Raw genomic sequence first — 17,497 nt, 5'->3', positions numbered from 1 at the left:
TTATTTTTTTACTTGTACAGTTTTTTTTACTTAATACTTTTTTTATTTTTTTTTATTTCTGAAAACATCACCACACCGTTCAAATAAAAGCATGTAGCACCCTTAAGGCTTACTTTGGTCGAGTGGAAGCTCTGCAAACTGAGGCTTTAGTCCACGACGCAGTGATGCTGGTTCAACTCCAGCATGGGCCATTTCCTGCATTTAACATTATTTATTTAACTACGCATGCATGAATGGCAATAAGCTAGAGCACATTTTAAGTAAATGCTCCTTCTAACATGCACTTCACCTGTAGTTGTCCAATCCAGCTTTGCTCCTGTGGTGCAAATTTGAAAGTATTTATTGCTCAAAGGTTAGATAATACAAATAAATTCAATTTTAATGTGCTTCCCATGTTTCCAGGGGGTTCTTCAGATCTCTTTCATCCTACAGTGGGTCGTACGTATAAGAGCGTAATTTCCAGCAAACTAAAATTCATACAAAAATAAGCAGTTAAGGTGGAGTAACTACAAAGTGTCCGCAAATATTTCTTTCAAATTTTATTTCATGTTAATACCATAAATATACAAAACTCAAACTATTTCACATGCGACAAAGGCCAGACAAGAGTGCATTACTGTTTTTTTCTTCTTCTTTTTACATGTGATTGATTATGGGGATCAAATTTTTCAACTTTACAAAATGTACAAGTGTCCCTTTTTTTTGGAGGAGTTTCTTCTCTGATTGAGTGAAAATTAACACGTTCACATGTCGATAAAACACCATTTTCTGTACTGCAGACCAGCTAACCAAATACGCCCCCCCCACCCACCCACCCACCCACCCCTTCGCTGTGGCACGGCTTCAAATGGCTCTTTAAAACCATAGGTACATGGGATTCATGTGCAGCAAATAAAAAATACGTGTGAATACCTTAAAGTAAAACATGTGAAGGGAACACATCACAGACCAAGATTTGAGAACAGATCTCTATGGACATTTGGTAGGTTTCTCACAGCTTTTCAGGTAGACAGCTTTTTCACATAGAATAACACTTGCGGGAGAGTATTTTCTTTCATACCGATCAAACACACATCCTCATACAACAAGCGCTCCTCTTACAGGGTCAATACGCAAAGTCCCAGAAGACTTCTTGTTAAAATCAAGCTAATGCTATGACCATGTCATTACAAAAATCACAAAACAACAACAAAAAAAGATGTAAAACCAAACCAAACAAAAACTGATAATGGCAAACGACTTAAATTACACCATAAATAAAAACATGTTTGTCTCTTTGCACTAAGTCCAGACGAGAAATGTGCAATGAACTTGAACGATGAACGCTCGCAGGAGTATTTCGTCCACTATCGTGTTTTTTTCGGTCTATACATTTGTAGTAACAGCAGTACCCGTCATCAGTCATGCACATCTTCAGTCACCACCACTATTACAAGAGGTGCAAACGCACAAAAACATAAAACAAATAAACAAACAAAAAAACATCCACGTTTCACTTCAGTGACAGCAGTCTGTACAACGTAGTGCTGAGTAACACTGTTATCATTGTATATAAATTAATGTCGCCTAGTGAAATCACTGAATGTGCATCCAGTCCTCTGTTATATTCATGTTCATTTTGGCTATAAAACGTCTGGTGCCAGCAATCCACTACCGACCGACAAAAAAAACAATGGAAACACGCTGTTAGCCTATGTGGCGTACATATACACGGTATCAGTGTTTTTACTATTTCATGTGTGCAGTTTAATCTCAAGAAAGACCGTAGCTTTATCACTGTCCAAAGTCACCCTCTGTGAGAAAAGGCAGGTCGGTTGTCCCTATGCGTGGTCCTTTTCAACAGGAAACAAGAGCGCGGGAGGCCACGGCCGAGCGGCTCTCAGGTTCTTAGCAGCGTTAGTTTTTTTAGTGTGGAGAGCTACGGGAAACAACCAACACTCACTGTGTGTTAATGTCACACGCATGTAAAGGAAAATGCAACGGGCCTCGAGAGAAAGAGATGAACCGTCATCTTGAATGGAACTTCTCTAATGGGGAACCATGTAAGCAGATTCACTGAAAACCCGCTCTGTAGCCTGGAGAAAAAGACAGTGGAGAGAAAGACTTTGCCAAAATGAACAGCCGCCCCGAGTGTGCTAAACACACTCTTCGCTATCGTGCCGTCAAATCAAGAGATTTGCACATGGACAATCGTTCAACTGAAGGCTCTCACTTGGGGGCAGAACACATTTATCGTATATGTGTGAACTTAGTTTTACCATAATCAGAATGGTCTTTGTCTCACAACAGAAACACTCACATTAACACAATTTACCTCTCGGAGCTCAATGACTAAGCACTGGATTATAAAAATAAAGAGAGCCACAATTTTCTTGAAACGAAGCGAACATTCACACTGAGGCCCGGCCATTCGAGTCTAACGCTGTTCTTCCAGTATGTGGCCGAGGAAACAGGACTATGTGCAAACCACAGATTATCAGATTATCACTTCTCATGACTCTACGCTGTATTTATCAGACAGGAAGCTGATTGGAGGTCATCGCCAGGACGAAAGAATAAGGTATGCTAAAAACTGCGACCTCCGCCTGACCTAGGATCACCTGAAGGGGACAGAAGAACGAGTAAAAGCGAAGGAGTGTGTGTAACACACACACACGCCTCGAGTCACTTAGTGGATGTTCGGAGGGATGTGAGCAGACAGTCTCCTGACTGAAAAGCAGACAGGGTGGATGTAGTTGAGTTTTTACTGATATATGACGTCGGGTGAAGATGCACAACTCTGGTCGGTTGACTTGTCGTTTTGCTTGACTCCTTTTAAGCAAAGTGTGCAGAGAAAACTTAGCGTTGCAACATTCACATGATCAATTTCATTTGGGGACCAACAGCGGCAGAGTTGTGCGCCTCCATCTCGTTAGTGTGTCTGTGTGTGTGTGTGTGTTTGTACGCTTGTATATGTGGGCGTGTGTGTCTCTCCGTTTATGGATGAGGTTTGAAGGCCCCGCGAGCGGCATTGGTTGCAGCGTTGGCTGCGGCGTTGGCGGCCGCGGTCTGGACGGTCTTGTTAGACATGACCCCGGTGGCGAACTCCTGCTGGGCCTTCTCAAAGCTAGCACCGGTGGTACGGTACAGCGCGTGCACCTGGGTGGAGTGGGAGAGAATAAAACCATCAGATTAAGGGATTTAAATCTGCGACACGGCACCGGATGATTATTTCAGGGAGTCTTCCTGTCCGGTCGCAGCACTGAATGATTCATAACACACCGTTACTTGCTCACTCCTAACACCTTACATGCCTGTAGGCTTATGGTTTATAAGATTCACAGTATAAATACTACAAAATATACAGTATTTCCAAAATAAAATTTAAAGAATTGTCAGTTAAAAGCTGGACTTCAGATAATGGCGTAAGAAAATGGTGTCATATAAGACTGTTTTTGTACTATTTTATATGCTTTATATGCTTAGGTTATGTACATATTTTAATAAATGCTGTGTTACCTTTTTGAACATAATGAGCGAGCCCACAGACAGCGCTGTGAACAGAGCTGCGATCAGCAACATGATGATGCCCACTGGGATACTCGTGTTCAGACCAGTTAGAGCTGCGATCCAACCGCTGGAAAAGCAAAACGGCGACAAACATGGGGGGGGGGTGAGTTTCAGAATACGCTCACAGAGGGACAGCGCCGGGGAAAGTATAAAAATACTCACCACGTTCCCCAACCAGTGATGCCAATGGTTTGAAGGACGTGGACTCCAAACTGACAGATGTAGATAAAGAAGAAGACAAAGAAGCGGAAGGAACTGTCGCTCCTGTAGTGAGGACAAGGAACAAGAATCAGAATCAGCTTCATTCAGCACACACACACACACACACACACACACAAGGAATTTGATTACAGGCGAATAACACATGTGACCTCGGCCTACCACACAGTTAAGGTAACGCTGTGGAAAGCAAGCACAATCCTAACCACAGAGAGAAGTAATACACCCTGTGGTGTTAAAACTGCCAAATAATCCCAAAAGAAGCAGTAGAGGAAAGCGAGCAGGAAAAAAAAAGCAGAAATTAATAATGAAATGTGTCTTTTGAACATCAAGTTTAATTTCAAATCCCTGCCTGATGCTTCTCTCAACAGAAGAAAGTTACTGTTGATGTGAACTGAGCAGCTTTGTGAGCAGCTGAGATGTTGGTAAGATTAATACAAACTTAAAAATATTACTTCCAGGTATAATTATAAAGAAGTGTAATTAATTTGCACGTTAACTATGGACGTCATGCGTTTAGTCGCTATTAAATACTTGAGTTGAGAGACTGGCGCACATATAAGTATTACAATCATTGGCAAAATTGTAAAAAAAATTGTACATTTTCAAAAGATTAAAAAGCTGACCTCACTACAAATATACAAATACATGAGTAGAGTAAAAATAAACCTTCAATACATATGTCATTAATCCAACTTCCATAAACATCGGTTCAGATTGTGAATGTCTGTCTTTACGTTTGTCTTGGTTGTTCGTTAAGGTTTTATCTGGTGCCGGTGCTCAAAAAAGCTATTCATTTAAATAACATGGATACAACTAACTAATACAAATACAACTAAGACCAAGAAATAAATCAATATATTTCCAATATAAAAGAATATAGTGGCGGGGATGACAGTAGATGTCTCGGGTTTTAAAGAAATGCTGTATGTTATCAGATGTTTAATCAAATTCCAGGCGTTTCCTCCCCTGCACAATATTGTCTTGGAGCACTTGTTGCCGAATCAGCATATTTTGAGGTACAGCCAAACTTTTGGCCATTTCACATTCTGAAGGTTCACTTCCATCCATGCAGGTGAAAGACTGACCTGACGTCACAGCTAAGGGGGCGTTAATCACAAATTCACCTGAAATCTGCGTTGCTTTTCGGTCTGGTTACAACCATTCGCAACAGCACCGGAGCCGTTATGGTACCAAGTACCAAAGGAGAACAGAGGAGTGTTTCCTACTCTTTCTACTGCTGGTGTGTTTGTCATTGTTTCTGCTTACCTGAAAGCCCCGTAAAGCGGTCTGTACCAGCAGACGAAAGAACAAGGGGTAAACAGCAGAAACCATAGCATGGCCAGGCCAAAATCTACACCACGTGTTGCATCCACACAGAACCAGGCCAGACAGCCAAACATGTTCACAAAGAGCGTGCCTGCGTGAACTGACAGACAAAACCAACAGAGTGAAAAACGTAAGTGCCCCGCAATAAATTCATTCTCAGCTAAATAGGTAGTCAAAGAATATTGTTTGGGATTTTTGTATAAGATGCCTCAGAGCAGGTGGCTTCACTTCCCATGCGATATGTGTGTTTGTGGGGTGTCAGATGTGAGGTCGACATGATGCACTTACACATCCAAATGTTGTACATAATCTTGACGGTTTTCTGGAACTCTACGGGAATGTCCACTGCAATGTCGTGGTAGAAACATGGGCCAACGGGGAACTTCTCTGGCAGTGGAGGCCAGTTGTTCTTACGCCCTGTGAAGACAAAGGAAACCTCGTGTGAATGCTTTAAACCAAAGCTAAAGTACTATGAAGAGTACCAACATACGAAGGTATATAGGCTCAGTTTTCAACACCCACTTTCTTCTCCTTGGTTCCTCTATCTGAACACCAGAGGACCCCCATCGTTCTCATTTTCCTTCACCTCCCATCCCCTCGACCCCTTTATCCCATCCCTTAGACTTTAGACAGACTTTAATGACCCACGAGGGAAAATACCTGGTCGTAGTAGCTTAATTGCACATAATAGAAACACTCTTAAGAACCATAAGTAAAAAATTAAATAAAAAATAAGTATTATCTAGTAAAATAAAATAGAAAACAGTATAATTAAAATCATTCCCTCCCCTTAACCTGGTCAAAATAGACTTCTTTGCACATATTGACGTAAGGTCTTGTTAGTAAACTCATAGTGCAATGGTCTGAGCAAAGTCTGAGGTACATTAAATTGTCTACTAAAAATATTAATACCCTGTGTTACAGATTTTAAAACCCCCTGAGGATGCCAATTTGCTGTGTTCGTTCTGACACAGCCACACAACTCATCTCAGCGCCAACTAAAGAGATGATGAGATGAAGACGAATAATATCTTTTATCCAATCTAAATGAACAAAGAAGACAAACTTTTAATATAAGCAGAATTCCCTCGGGTTAATATTCAATTAAATTATTGATTATTATTGATTTCTATTTAAATTTGGTGATACCACAGACCCATAATGCAGCACCAATAAAGACAAAACTACCATGTCTTTTATAAGTAATTCAATCATACAGTATATTAAGCATTGGGGAGAGGTCAGAAAAAAGAATCTAAAGAATTACTTTCTTGTAAAAAATCAAGAAATATTCAAAGCAACATGGCTCAAGTTTTATATTTGTGTAAAATGCCGCTGACGGTAGCCATGTTTTTTTTTAGGGGACCTGATTTTTTATGTTTCCCAGAAGGAAGCATCTTCAATAGTTTTGGACTGGATAAAAGTGAACTTAAATCTGAAAGAAGCTATTGTTTCGTGTATGTATGATATTTCCAGAGTCTCTAATTATCTTCCACGATGTAAACATTGAGTGAAATGATGCTGTTGCCGCGGTAACGCATCCACTTTTATAATCAGCCCCGTCGTGCGTCTAGCTTTGATGGGAAATGACTGTTCAGACGTGTCGAGTGAAAAACGTGGGCGACTGACGGACGGACTGACTGACCTCCCGCGGCTCCGTGGGACTGTAGCTCTCTCTCCCGGCGATCGAGCTCTGCCGCTTTCTTCTCCAGCTCCTCCTGCCTTCTCAACAACTCGGCCTGAGCGCGCGCTTGGTCCTGAGGCAGACGCAGAAATGCTTTTCACATCCACTACCTCACTTCACTGCACCAAATCAGACAAACGATGAAGCCATTTTTTTTCCCACTCGAGTAAGTTAAGGTTGGGAAGAAGGGATTAGGATTAGAAAGCAACTGGCTACTCTAGTTCACTCTCTGCAGTTAGTGTTTAACTAGCTCTAATGTGAAAGCTACAGGTGGAAATAGGGCAACAAAGGAAGACAACACAATTCAAGACAGTTGGTGCGTTCCATTTACCTCGGAGGGCGGGATTCGGCACTGGGAACGACATCACACCTGAGTTATCGGCCTTCCAGTAAGAGAAGTCGGAATAGACTAGTCGGACTAGATGGCCGTGTGAGTGTTTGCCTTGTGTGAATATAACTTGGTGTGATCAATATTTACATTTTTTGAGTACAGAGTAAAATTAAAGTTTTTAAAAAACTCTTGATATTAACTGATATTATTGCTATAATGTTAACCTCTGAGTCATAATCCTCATATGGGGACGTTAAATTTTAGGTTTTATTGCAGCTTATTCTACTTCATTTAAACCCACTGTCCTCATAAGTGGACGCTTTAGTTTGATATGACATGCAAATTTAACAAATTTTATCAATAGCAACGAGCTACAACGTCACTAATTAGCAAGTACTCGTTTGAGGACGTTGGGACTTCATTGTTAGCAATTCTGTCTATGCACAGCCATGTTCAGGTGTTAAACTTCTTGATAATATAAATAATAAAAAAAAAATCCCAGTGTCCACATATGAGGACATGTTTTTTTTTTTTTTTTTTTTCAAAAACTTCCTCTTCAAAGTTTTAATGGTATAATTTCTTAGGTCCTACTAATCTCAAATACTGTAGAGAAATTTAAAATGCATACCAAACAACAGCTGGAGTCTCTAAACCAAATTTAGGACACTTAAGCTACACAAATTGTAAATGGATCAGATAACTTGAACCAATTCATGAGTTTTTTTTTACAAGAATTATTTACAGTAATGAAATCTACAAAACCACACGAGGCAGAAAAAATATTCAAAAGTTTGAACTCTGACGATTCCCGACTTCTGAGTACAAATGGAACGCACCAAGTGACGTCAAACATGAATTTGCAGAGACAGTACCTCATTGCGCCGCTGTTGGGCCGTCACAAAACAGACGAGTATAAGAAGAACAAGAGAAAAGGTGAACCAGAAGCAAAGACAGAGTCTCTATAGTGTTAAAATGCTACAGTTCAGACCAAGTTACTGTGGTGATATGAGTTTGGACAGATTAGACTGAAGCAGAGAAGGCTTCTGTTTTTTTTTTACATTTGTAACAAATACCAAAAGAATCACTGTCAGTGAGCAGGTTTCCTTAAGAGCCATAGAGGCCCAAGACAAAACAGAATCACCACCACGTCAGACAGATAAGATTGTTTGGGTCATGAGCTCTCCCCAGTGGCATTTTTCTTCACTCTTTCCTCTGTTTATCATTTTGAAAGAAGTATATTTTCATTTGGAACTGGTTCAACTGTAAGCTCATTTCTTGTTTTTGGCTCTGGGGTTATGGTTATGAAGTCTTTTCTTGGTAGCTGACAAAAAAATAAAAAAGCAAAGAAACATGTCTACATTCTGACTTGTTATGTCATTTCAAAGTTTCAACTCAATTTTAGTTAGACAGCACCAATACGAATAACTCAAGTGTCTTTACAGAAGAAAAAACTTGAGCAGATCTCAGCTCATATGGGAGGAACAAGTGTGCTTGAGGCCAGCATGGTGGAGAGACAGAAAAGAGGAAAGTGGGACAGAAGAGACGGGAGGACAGGACGAGACAGGAAGGAATGAGACGCAAGCAGATGAATTAATATGCACATGCATCTGGGCATGTACATGGAACATATGCTCAATCATGTTGTGCTGTTTGTTCTACCGGGTCACTTTCCATTTACAGTATACTGTTCTTGTGTGTTTATTTATTTATTTATAATTTTTAATAAATCCACCTGTTGATTTTAGCCACCTTTAATATCTTCCTGATATTCCTCATTGTGCTCATACTCTTCACTTGCATGGCCTTTTAATACTCATATCAACAGACAATTCAGCCACTTCGACAACTCTGGGGAACAACTAAACTGTATTGCACAAGAACTCACCCTGAAACAACAAGTAGCTGTCAAATAAACATTTAGCATTAAATTTAAAGCCTTGCAGTTTGGTCGCTACGTGTGTGACTGTCAAAATATTAAAGATTTGAACATATGAGGTTGTATAGATGGGTAAAAGATGAAGGAAACAAACACATTTCTGTGTGTATCACCTGTGCCTGTAGCTGTGAGTACGCCGGCGGCTCTTCTGTGGGCTTCATGATGGCAGGTTGTGTGTTCTGGGAAGGGGCAGGGGCAGACTTGGGGGCATTTCCAGGGGCCGCCTGTAAACCAGCACAAAGCCTCGGCGTTAATATACAACGAAAGACAGACACTGAACCAAAATGATAATTAGGACACAGCCGTATTTTGTTCAGTGAAATCCTCCGTGACTGAGAGGTAGAGGAGGAGGGAAAGAGGGTAAGTGGATAAAATGAGAACGCTGACTCACGAACTACGCAAACGCATGCACACACAGTTCATCAATAGCTGACCGTTCTGGCGTCTGTGAAGGGGTTATATTCCTCCAGACCACCAGGAGGGGCAGACCGTGTCACCTGGGTCACCGAGGGATCCTACAGGGAAGAGAGGTCCACACAGGAATTTATCGGGGATTAAAACTACAGCCACAAAATCTTATATTATACTTTTCAAATTCAACAAATCTATTAAATCCAAGGTTATAATTAATGTGTTCATGCTGATAAAAATATGCACATGCAACACCTTAATATGGAACACATTAATTTGGAGATACGTTAATTGATCGCGTGGGGATCTACAACACTGAATGAAATAAGGTAAGAAGAAGGAACTGGAAAAGGCTATTTGTGTCACGACGCTTGCATTACAGGACAGTCTATAAAGAAATGCAAATGTCCACACTCGACTCCACCCACTGAGGGACACACCCTCAAATGAAGGGGAGGTGCTCAGCTGTTAAATCACGTGCTGAGTTCACCTGTTGAGATGAAAACCAGCAGGACTTTGGCAGGCCGTGGTTTTTTTTTCTTTTATTTCTAGGAGATAGGGCCCACTACAGGTTAGCATAAATTCTAATGTGCACGATTGCTCCCTACATTTTGCCTACAATGAAAAACGCACACAGACACTGTCGCAGATGAAATGGTTTTCTGTGACACGCCATGTTATAATAAGGAGGGAACCCGCGTTTCAGTGATACTAGCCCGTTTGTTATCTGCGGGGAGTTTTAGCGTTAAGTGGATTAAATTGACGCAAAGGGAGCTGAATGTTGCACTGCTGTGACAATATGCAACTCCCGGCAGGACATTTGTAACCGCATCGACGTCTGCCTCGAGGAGAAAGTGTTAAATAACCTCTATGTGGGCACACAGTGTAGCTACCTGCCAGTCTACAAAGGTGGTAGAGCTAAGGGGGGTTTCACCAAACTGGCAGGGGCTAGTAAACAGAGCTAATGCTAGCTAGCTAGCTACCGTCAACATCACGTGTCTTTGTTCTTTGGTAGCATAATCGCTCTTTTACAAACAAACATGCTACTTCTCCCCTTGGTTCATTTGCTAAGTGAACACACGTAATAGAAGGCACTTGATAAAATAATGTCAGTGACGATTAGCTCCTTCGGCTACCTAGCAGTCTAGTCTAGCTGAGACCGTTAGCAGGGATGCTAAAGTGAGACTGGCCTCGCTGGTCTGGCCGAGTGTGTACCTGGAACGGATTGCTGAAATCCGGGTCTGCGAACGGGTTGCTGTCAAAATCGGACATTGTGCAGCTTTTTTCTAATAACCGCCTCCTGTGTGTTACAGCTCGCCGATGCTACAGGGTACGGGCTCGGTCCTTGTGGTTTTCACTGCTCCTCTCCTCTCCGCCTCCTGCTGATGGAGACCCCCCTTGTTTGCTTTAGCAAGTTAGCACAAAGATGGCAGCAGAGCGATGAACAGCGCCCCCTACGTCACTGCCGTTTCAGCACCGCGGAGAGCATGACGTACAGACAGGTACAGCATCATCAGCAACATCACACACACACAGGTACAGCATCATCAGCAACATCATACACACAGGTACCAGGGATGTGTGATACCACTATTTTTCCTTTCGATCGGATACCAAGTAATATCAAGGCTATTATCTAATATCCTAATATCCCGATACCGATATCAATACTTTTAGATATTTCCTTGTGTATATAAAAATGCTGGCTTTTATAATGAACATTTGTGAATGTAATTAAGAAAAATATATTTTATGCCTCTCTATATGATTTTTGCTGCCAGATATCTTCTTTTTAGTCAGAGCAATTAAAGACAAACCTGTGTAAATCAACAAGTCAACTGAAAATCTGAGCAAATCACAATTAAAAAAAAAAAAAAAAAAAAAAAAAACTCAAACATAAATGAAAATAAGAATAGTCGCTCTGACTTCCAGAGAATTCTCTTTGGACCAGACAGAGTGGTCTTCAGGTTAGAACTTGACAGAACTTGAACTTTGACAACAAAGGTCTCATTCTAGGTTCTCTATTGTTTCCCATTTATATGTTTTTGTTCAAAAAGAAAGAAACATTTTTATTTTATTAAAAGAGGGACATTGCACATTGATTGACATGAGTACAAAGGAGAATCACGTAAATGGATGTGGACATAACACAGCGTTAAGGCCTAGAACTATACAGTCATTGCACTTATTTTTCCTTGTAAATGTCATTACATGTTTTGTAATAGTGCAGTTCATTAAATGTAAACACCTTCATCATGTTCTTCTTTGCACTAAAACAAAGAGAAACATTTGGATTTGTTTATTTAGTCATATTTATTGTGTTACTGGTCCAGCCCCGTTAAAATCAAATTGGATTGTGTGTGGCCCCTGAACTAAAATGAGTTTGACACCCCTGGTGTAAGGGGATGAGAAACTCTTAGATATATGCACTGATTTCACACACGTTATAATATTGGGCCACCCAACCCCCGGTGTTTACCCCGTCCCTTCTCTTTCTACTTTTTTTCTTTTACTTTCCAGTCCACACCGCTGCAAAGCCACATTTTCTGTGTGTGTCGGTTGGTTTGTGGCAGTGTAATTAAAAAGGTCTTTATTTATGGATGAACACCTTTAATACCATATGTGCAGAACACAGCATCTCTCAAGAGCACAAGACTTGAATATTAAGTAGCAACACAGCATCTGTTTTAGTTCTTATTGAATTTGCTGAAAACCAACTGATGCCCTGATGAACTACTGGGAATTTTAGACTTCTTGGTAGTTCGTTGCTTTGCCCATTTAATGATCTGGCATTGATTTCAGTGTCTTGAATTAAGATTAGTATGTGGTACATTTACTCTGGTACAGTGCCAGAACACATTTTTTAGGTAAGCCATGTCTGCATTATAGTTACGCTAGCACATTGTTGTGTTTGTTCTTCAAATCTTATTTTACAGCTAATTTTATAGAGTTTAAGTACAAAATATATGATAAGCTCACAAAAATTACATTTTCATTTTTGCATTTTCAAGTACTCTGACCAGCTACAACATGTTTGATTTTCTTATAATAGAGTATTTTTTATGTTGAGTTTTGGCAATTAAGATCCCAGTTTTCCACCATTGGATTTTTTAATTATTTTTCTGTATGCTATGCTTTGTAACAGAGACGTCGGCGCAAGTTCTCCCTGTTTATTTCCCGAAAAATAAAAAATGATCTTTCTCAAATCTTTAATTCATCATAAAAAATATACTTATATATATATATATATAAAGACTATTCCTATAAATTATAATGTTACAGCACAGCTGGGGCTACAAGATAAACCTCACATCTGGTGAGGTTGACTAAAATAAAACGAGGAAGAAATAATTTTATGATGAAATATTTTTTTCCCATCCCTGCCATCTTTCAGTAAACTATGCATGCGCACTGTTTGAGCTCCTGTAGGTCAAATACTGGAGCAATCTCCTCTACTTGATGATTATGATGATTATGCTAATGATGCTAATGATGATGAGGATGATGATGTATGGAAGCGACTGCTGCTCACTTGATGCCTGTGTGAGAGAACTTCAGGGGAAAAGCCAAGCCGCCAGTTGCACATTTTTTTTTGTAACCGTGACCTCTTTATTTAGAGCAATCCCAAACGATTTACAGGAAATCATTTTATATCACTTGTCCCTGTAAGAAGCATCAGAACCCTTGGGAGATCCTTTGGTGCCTGTGTGTTGTTTTATTTATTTATTTTTTATCTTCCATTTAAAGATCGTGTTGAATCAAAAGTGGCCACTTGGGGGAGCTACAATGCAGTGGGTCCCTTGCACACATTTTGCAGAATCCTTTCTCATTTGCCGTCAATTTATTTTCATTCAAACGAAGGGTGACCATGTGAAGAACATCAGATCAGTTGACAGCCTGTAAATGTGATTTAAACATTTAAGCACCATTTACCCAGATTAAGTTTCAATTGAAGAACAAATGCTATTAGGGTGAAATCTTACAGTATGTGGTAAATGGTGGAGGTTAAAAAATTCCCTTTTATTGTTCGAATTTGGCTGCTGCTTTTTACACAAAGGCACCGCGTTGCCATTGGTTTTATAGTCGCCGTGCGCATCATACCTTTAAATCAAGCTAATGGTGCTTTTGTTAATAAGTAACTAAACACCTTCATGCCCTGCTAATGTGCTTCCTCTGCTTTCTATATAAGCCTGTTTTGCAGTGATAGACTCTATAAACACAAACTGAGAAATCATTGCAATTCAGCTTCAGTCCACAAAAACACACACACACACACATACGAAATGAGCATCGGTTCCTTCCCTAATCTTGTATTAATGGACCCAATCACAGACTCTATGAATAATCAATGGCCAGTGGTCTGCAACCGCAGTGCCGAGACCTTGAGTGAAACTGAATTTTGCTAATAAGGCACACACATACACTCAACACACACCTTGAGGCCCTAATAAGCTCTAATGCACTGTGGGTTGAAAATACGTCACATGGTTTGTTTGCTGCAGAATGTGAAAGATAAACATGCCCTGCAAGGCTGTGCAACGTGTGCATGTACTGTATATGTGTGTGTGCATGCGGAGAGCTGGTGTGGAAACGGGGATCTATCCGTCTGTCCTTGTCCACTCTCTCCTGCCCCTCCGACGCCGCTTTCCAGAGACGACACTCGTGTGGAAACAACCTCTTTGGCTAATAGCTGCTACATTAGTCTCTTAACCAGCTGGTCATGGCCATTTAGAAATGTTCATTAGGTCGCGGACCGGAGTGGATAGGTGTGATAGTTCACTCCCCATTGTTGACTGTAGTGAGACAGAAAAAGAGACAGGGAGAGGCAGGCAGACGGAGAGGGAAACAGAAGCAATTTACCGGCCAACATGACAACCAAGTGTAAAAAGCCGCTGATGCAATTATCATATTGCCCTGAATAAGAACCTTGTGCATAATTAGATCTCATTAAGGTCTATGAGTGTTATTTTAGAGCTCTGAAAGGTTGGATAAGCAGGACTTGATATTATGGGTTATTAATGCTGCAACATCTGGTGCCATTCAGGCGCTAGTCTAGTGTGTGAATGGGCAGCAAAATTCGGTGCAATGTTATGACCGGATAGTAAAATACAGCGCAGGATGTTTTCTTCTCCCACAAGAATACGGATGGAGCTATACAGTATACAGATATGTGGCAGTATATAGCTTTATATATGGTGTGTGCGTATTCGTGTGAGTTTGTTTGTGCTGATGACCAGTCAGAACACATTACACACCGCAGGGGAAACGGCCCTGTGTCGCCGGAAAAGCGATTGATTCTCCATTTCCATATTAATGAGCAGATTTGTTAAGAGCCTGCAGGAGAGGCAGAAAATAACAGGGTCTTCATAGGGCACGACATTTATAAATAAAGCTGATGCAGAGAAAAATGGAAATTAAACCTTTTAGTTTAATAAATTTGAGGCGTCCGCGGCAAAGCGGGCGATTTGCATTTCCATTTGTGGCCAAATAATGAGAGTGCGGGTCCATGATGAGCCTGCTAGTGCTGCTTTTGGGTCTCAGGCAGTCAGACAATCACTCCAGCGTGCAGCCCTCCACGTCAATGTCATTAGCTCAGGCCTGTTAACTCCGCTACTTGGCTCTCTAAGATTATTTGGTGAACCACAGATTCCTATTGTCACTTCGAATGAGGAATAGAATTGCACTCAAAGTAAAATTTATTCACTTCTGGGGTCCCCCCCCCCCCCCTGCATTTTCCAACTTGGATGTGTCTATATCTCTTTCCTTGAATATTCAACTTCCTCTATACGTGCAGGTGTCACTTTAAAATGATCTTTTGTTGTTCTAAAACAACCCTGTCAGAACCGGTCTCCGTCTTTCGCGCTGCCTCTCTTATAAACACTTGCACTTAGATGCACACGCGCTTCACACACAGACACGCGCACACACACACACACTAGCACACAAAGCATCACTGATTGAATTTATTGGGGAATGGATGTTGACTAGACCACTCCAAGTAGGCTAGATTGTTGTTGTTCCCAGATTGACAGACAGACCCAGAGCGGCTGATTGAAAGTGCCTTTTAGCTTGCTCTCACTGTATATTTGATTTGGCAAAATGGAAGGGGAGTCCAGTCTTTTCCCAGGATGCAAACACAAGTCCTTGTGTTTGTGTGGGAGTATGTGTGTTTGTGTATTTGTGTGCGCTCTGCCTACGTTGACTTGTGGATGCTTTAGTAAATGCTGCATAAAATGTACCCTTTCAAGTATTAATTGAATAATGCAGGCACTCCTCTTGTCAGCCATCAAGTGGGCCACTTTCTCAGTGGCCTGTGCTGCTCTCCTCGCCTGTGAATTGACTAGATTTATCTGTGTTGTTCCAGCCAATGGATGCCATTTGTTCCAAATATTTGACATAAACATGCAAAGAGCAGAAGCGTGCACTCATAAAATAAGCTTCTAGACTTTTGTTTTACAGCCCAAAGAGGCCAAGGTGGGGGTGTGGGGTGTGGGGGGGGGTTCTTAGCCTATCAAATCCTGTGGAGCTCTTGCTGAGCCAACACCGTGTTAACGTTCGCTTTCAACCAGTGATGTGATGAAAAGGAACAATTGCTGCCATAAGGAAAGAAGAGGGGGAAGACGGAGAGAAAGAAAAAGGCGTACAGGGCTCTGGGTTAAACAGAGATGTGCAGTGTCCTGCTAAATATGCATAGTTACTTACCATGCCTTTAATGGGACACAGCCCATTGGTGCCTTATGTCTGCCTTAAAACTGTAAAAGATATTTAGCTTCACGACTGCAGGAAATTCCCCATAAGAATATAATATTGACCAATAGAGTCTTTGCTGAATCCGCTCTACGCTCTCTAATGTTTTCCAGGCAGCCACTATATTATTGCAGCTCTGAAAGAGTAAAAGTTACATCTAACTTGCACTTTTTTTTTTTTGAAATGCAAATGAAGTGAAATTCATTGAAATTAATCATAGATGCAGACATCCCGCTCCCATTTGGTCTACGTTGTGTTTATGGATTGGACTTGTGTGTCTGGTGGCCGCGCTGAGGTTCGATTCGCTGATGTAGCACCTCGCCAATGTTCCACGCGGTAATATCTGCCTCACCTGCCTGCCATCTGTTTTTATTATCTGCGCGAATATGTTTGTCTGAGGTTATCAATAATCATAAACAAAGCCATGACTCTTTCACCTCTCCCTCTGCGTGCTGCTTGCTATAAGCCCCCCCACCCCACCCCCTCCACGTCTGATCTCAGTTTGTACCCCGATCGCGTGCAGTCTACATATTTCAATGTGTAATTGCTGAAAATCAAACATTTTCAATCGCAGTTTCAGCCAAACAACGCTCACGCATACCGTGCGTAGCGGCACACACATAATTTCACACACACTGCTTGTGGCTCCTGCCTTGACTGAGCGTGTGCTCTCCTATTACAGACAGTAATTACCGTCAGTCACCCTGTGTGTCCATAACAAGCCAGCATAATGCCCTAATCAGGCCTGGATTAATCTAACCCTCTCTCTAATCACTCTAAAAGTGATTTATATTGTTTTTCCTGTTCGGAACAAATGAAATCTGTAGCCTAAATTAATACTGGCTTTTCATCACTGGGAAGCTAAAAAGCCAGTAACCATCACATTCTTGTCATTAAGGCTGCATCTGTGGAGACACGAACACGTAGAGAGAGACACACACGGGGAGTCGGAGACACGCACATTCTCACATACGTATTTAAGTTGAAAGGAAAAGAAATATATAATGTAATATTCCATTAACTTGCCAAACTAATAACATTAGTCTCCTGCTGAAAGGCTTTCAGAACAAGCAATGGGGTCATCAGAGGAATAACTACAGTTTTATTGCCACTGTTTTATATTATATATCCTGCTTTGATTTAACAATTATGGTCAGAAAGTGGTTGATGATGAATTAGTTTTACATTGCAAAATTGCACGACTTATTTTGAGATGTAAATGAATTGCACCAAGAGTTTATTTGCCACTTTCATGAATAATTTTGCACCATAATGGACATGGAATCATTTT

At 40.9% G+C, this 17,497-nt stretch overlaps 2 protein-coding genes across 6 annotated transcripts in view; one reads left to right on the top strand and one right to left on the bottom strand.

The window, feature by feature from the left end:
• Positions 1 to 524: 524 nt before the first annotated feature.
• LOC125011799 (secretory carrier-associated membrane protein 1-like) lies at positions 525 to 10,893 on the bottom strand. Of its 4 annotated transcripts, XM_047591140.1 has the most exons (10): positions 10,675 to 10,888; positions 9,483 to 9,563; positions 9,162 to 9,272; positions 7,985 to 7,996; positions 6,743 to 6,854; positions 5,386 to 5,514; positions 5,038 to 5,197; positions 3,712 to 3,813; positions 3,499 to 3,616; positions 525 to 3,138 (listed from the first exon to the last, which is right to left on the bottom strand). In XM_047591140.1, exons 1-10 carry the CDS (start codon positions 10,729 to 10,731, stop codon positions 2,977 to 2,979), a joined length of 1,044 nt encoding a protein of 347 aa, XP_047447096.1. In that variant the 5' UTR covers positions 10,732 to 10,888; the 3' UTR covers positions 525 to 2,976. The 4 variants fall into 4 exon arrangements, with proteins under 4 accessions (XP_047447096.1, XP_047447098.1, XP_047447097.1 ...); XM_047591142.1 differs by lacking the exon at positions 9,483 to 9,563 and having other exon boundaries at positions 10,675 to 10,893; XM_047591141.1 differs by lacking the exon at positions 7,985 to 7,996 and having other exon boundaries at positions 10,675 to 10,885.
• LOC125011800 (homeobox protein orthopedia B-like) overlaps positions 10,833 to 17,497 on the top strand; it is a 52,556-nt gene continuing 45,891 nt past the window's right edge. Inside the window, exon 1 of one of the 2 annotated variants that reach the window (XM_047591146.1) lies at positions 10,833 to 10,961. The gene's annotated coding sequence lies outside the window, so the exon portion shown is untranslated. The remainder of the gene's footprint in view (positions 10,962 to 17,497) is intronic. The other variant, XM_047591147.1, reaches the window with a different exon arrangement.

The sequence above is a fragment of the Mugil cephalus genome, chromosome 8, assembly GCF_022458985.1.
Source record: "Mugil cephalus isolate CIBA_MC_2020 chromosome 8, CIBA_Mcephalus_1.1, whole genome shotgun sequence".
NCBI classification, from domain to species: domain Eukaryota; kingdom Metazoa; phylum Chordata; class Actinopteri; order Mugiliformes; family Mugilidae; genus Mugil; species Mugil cephalus.
Note: the sequence above shows the minus strand (reverse complement) of the source record. Positions and strands in the feature narration are given on the sequence as shown.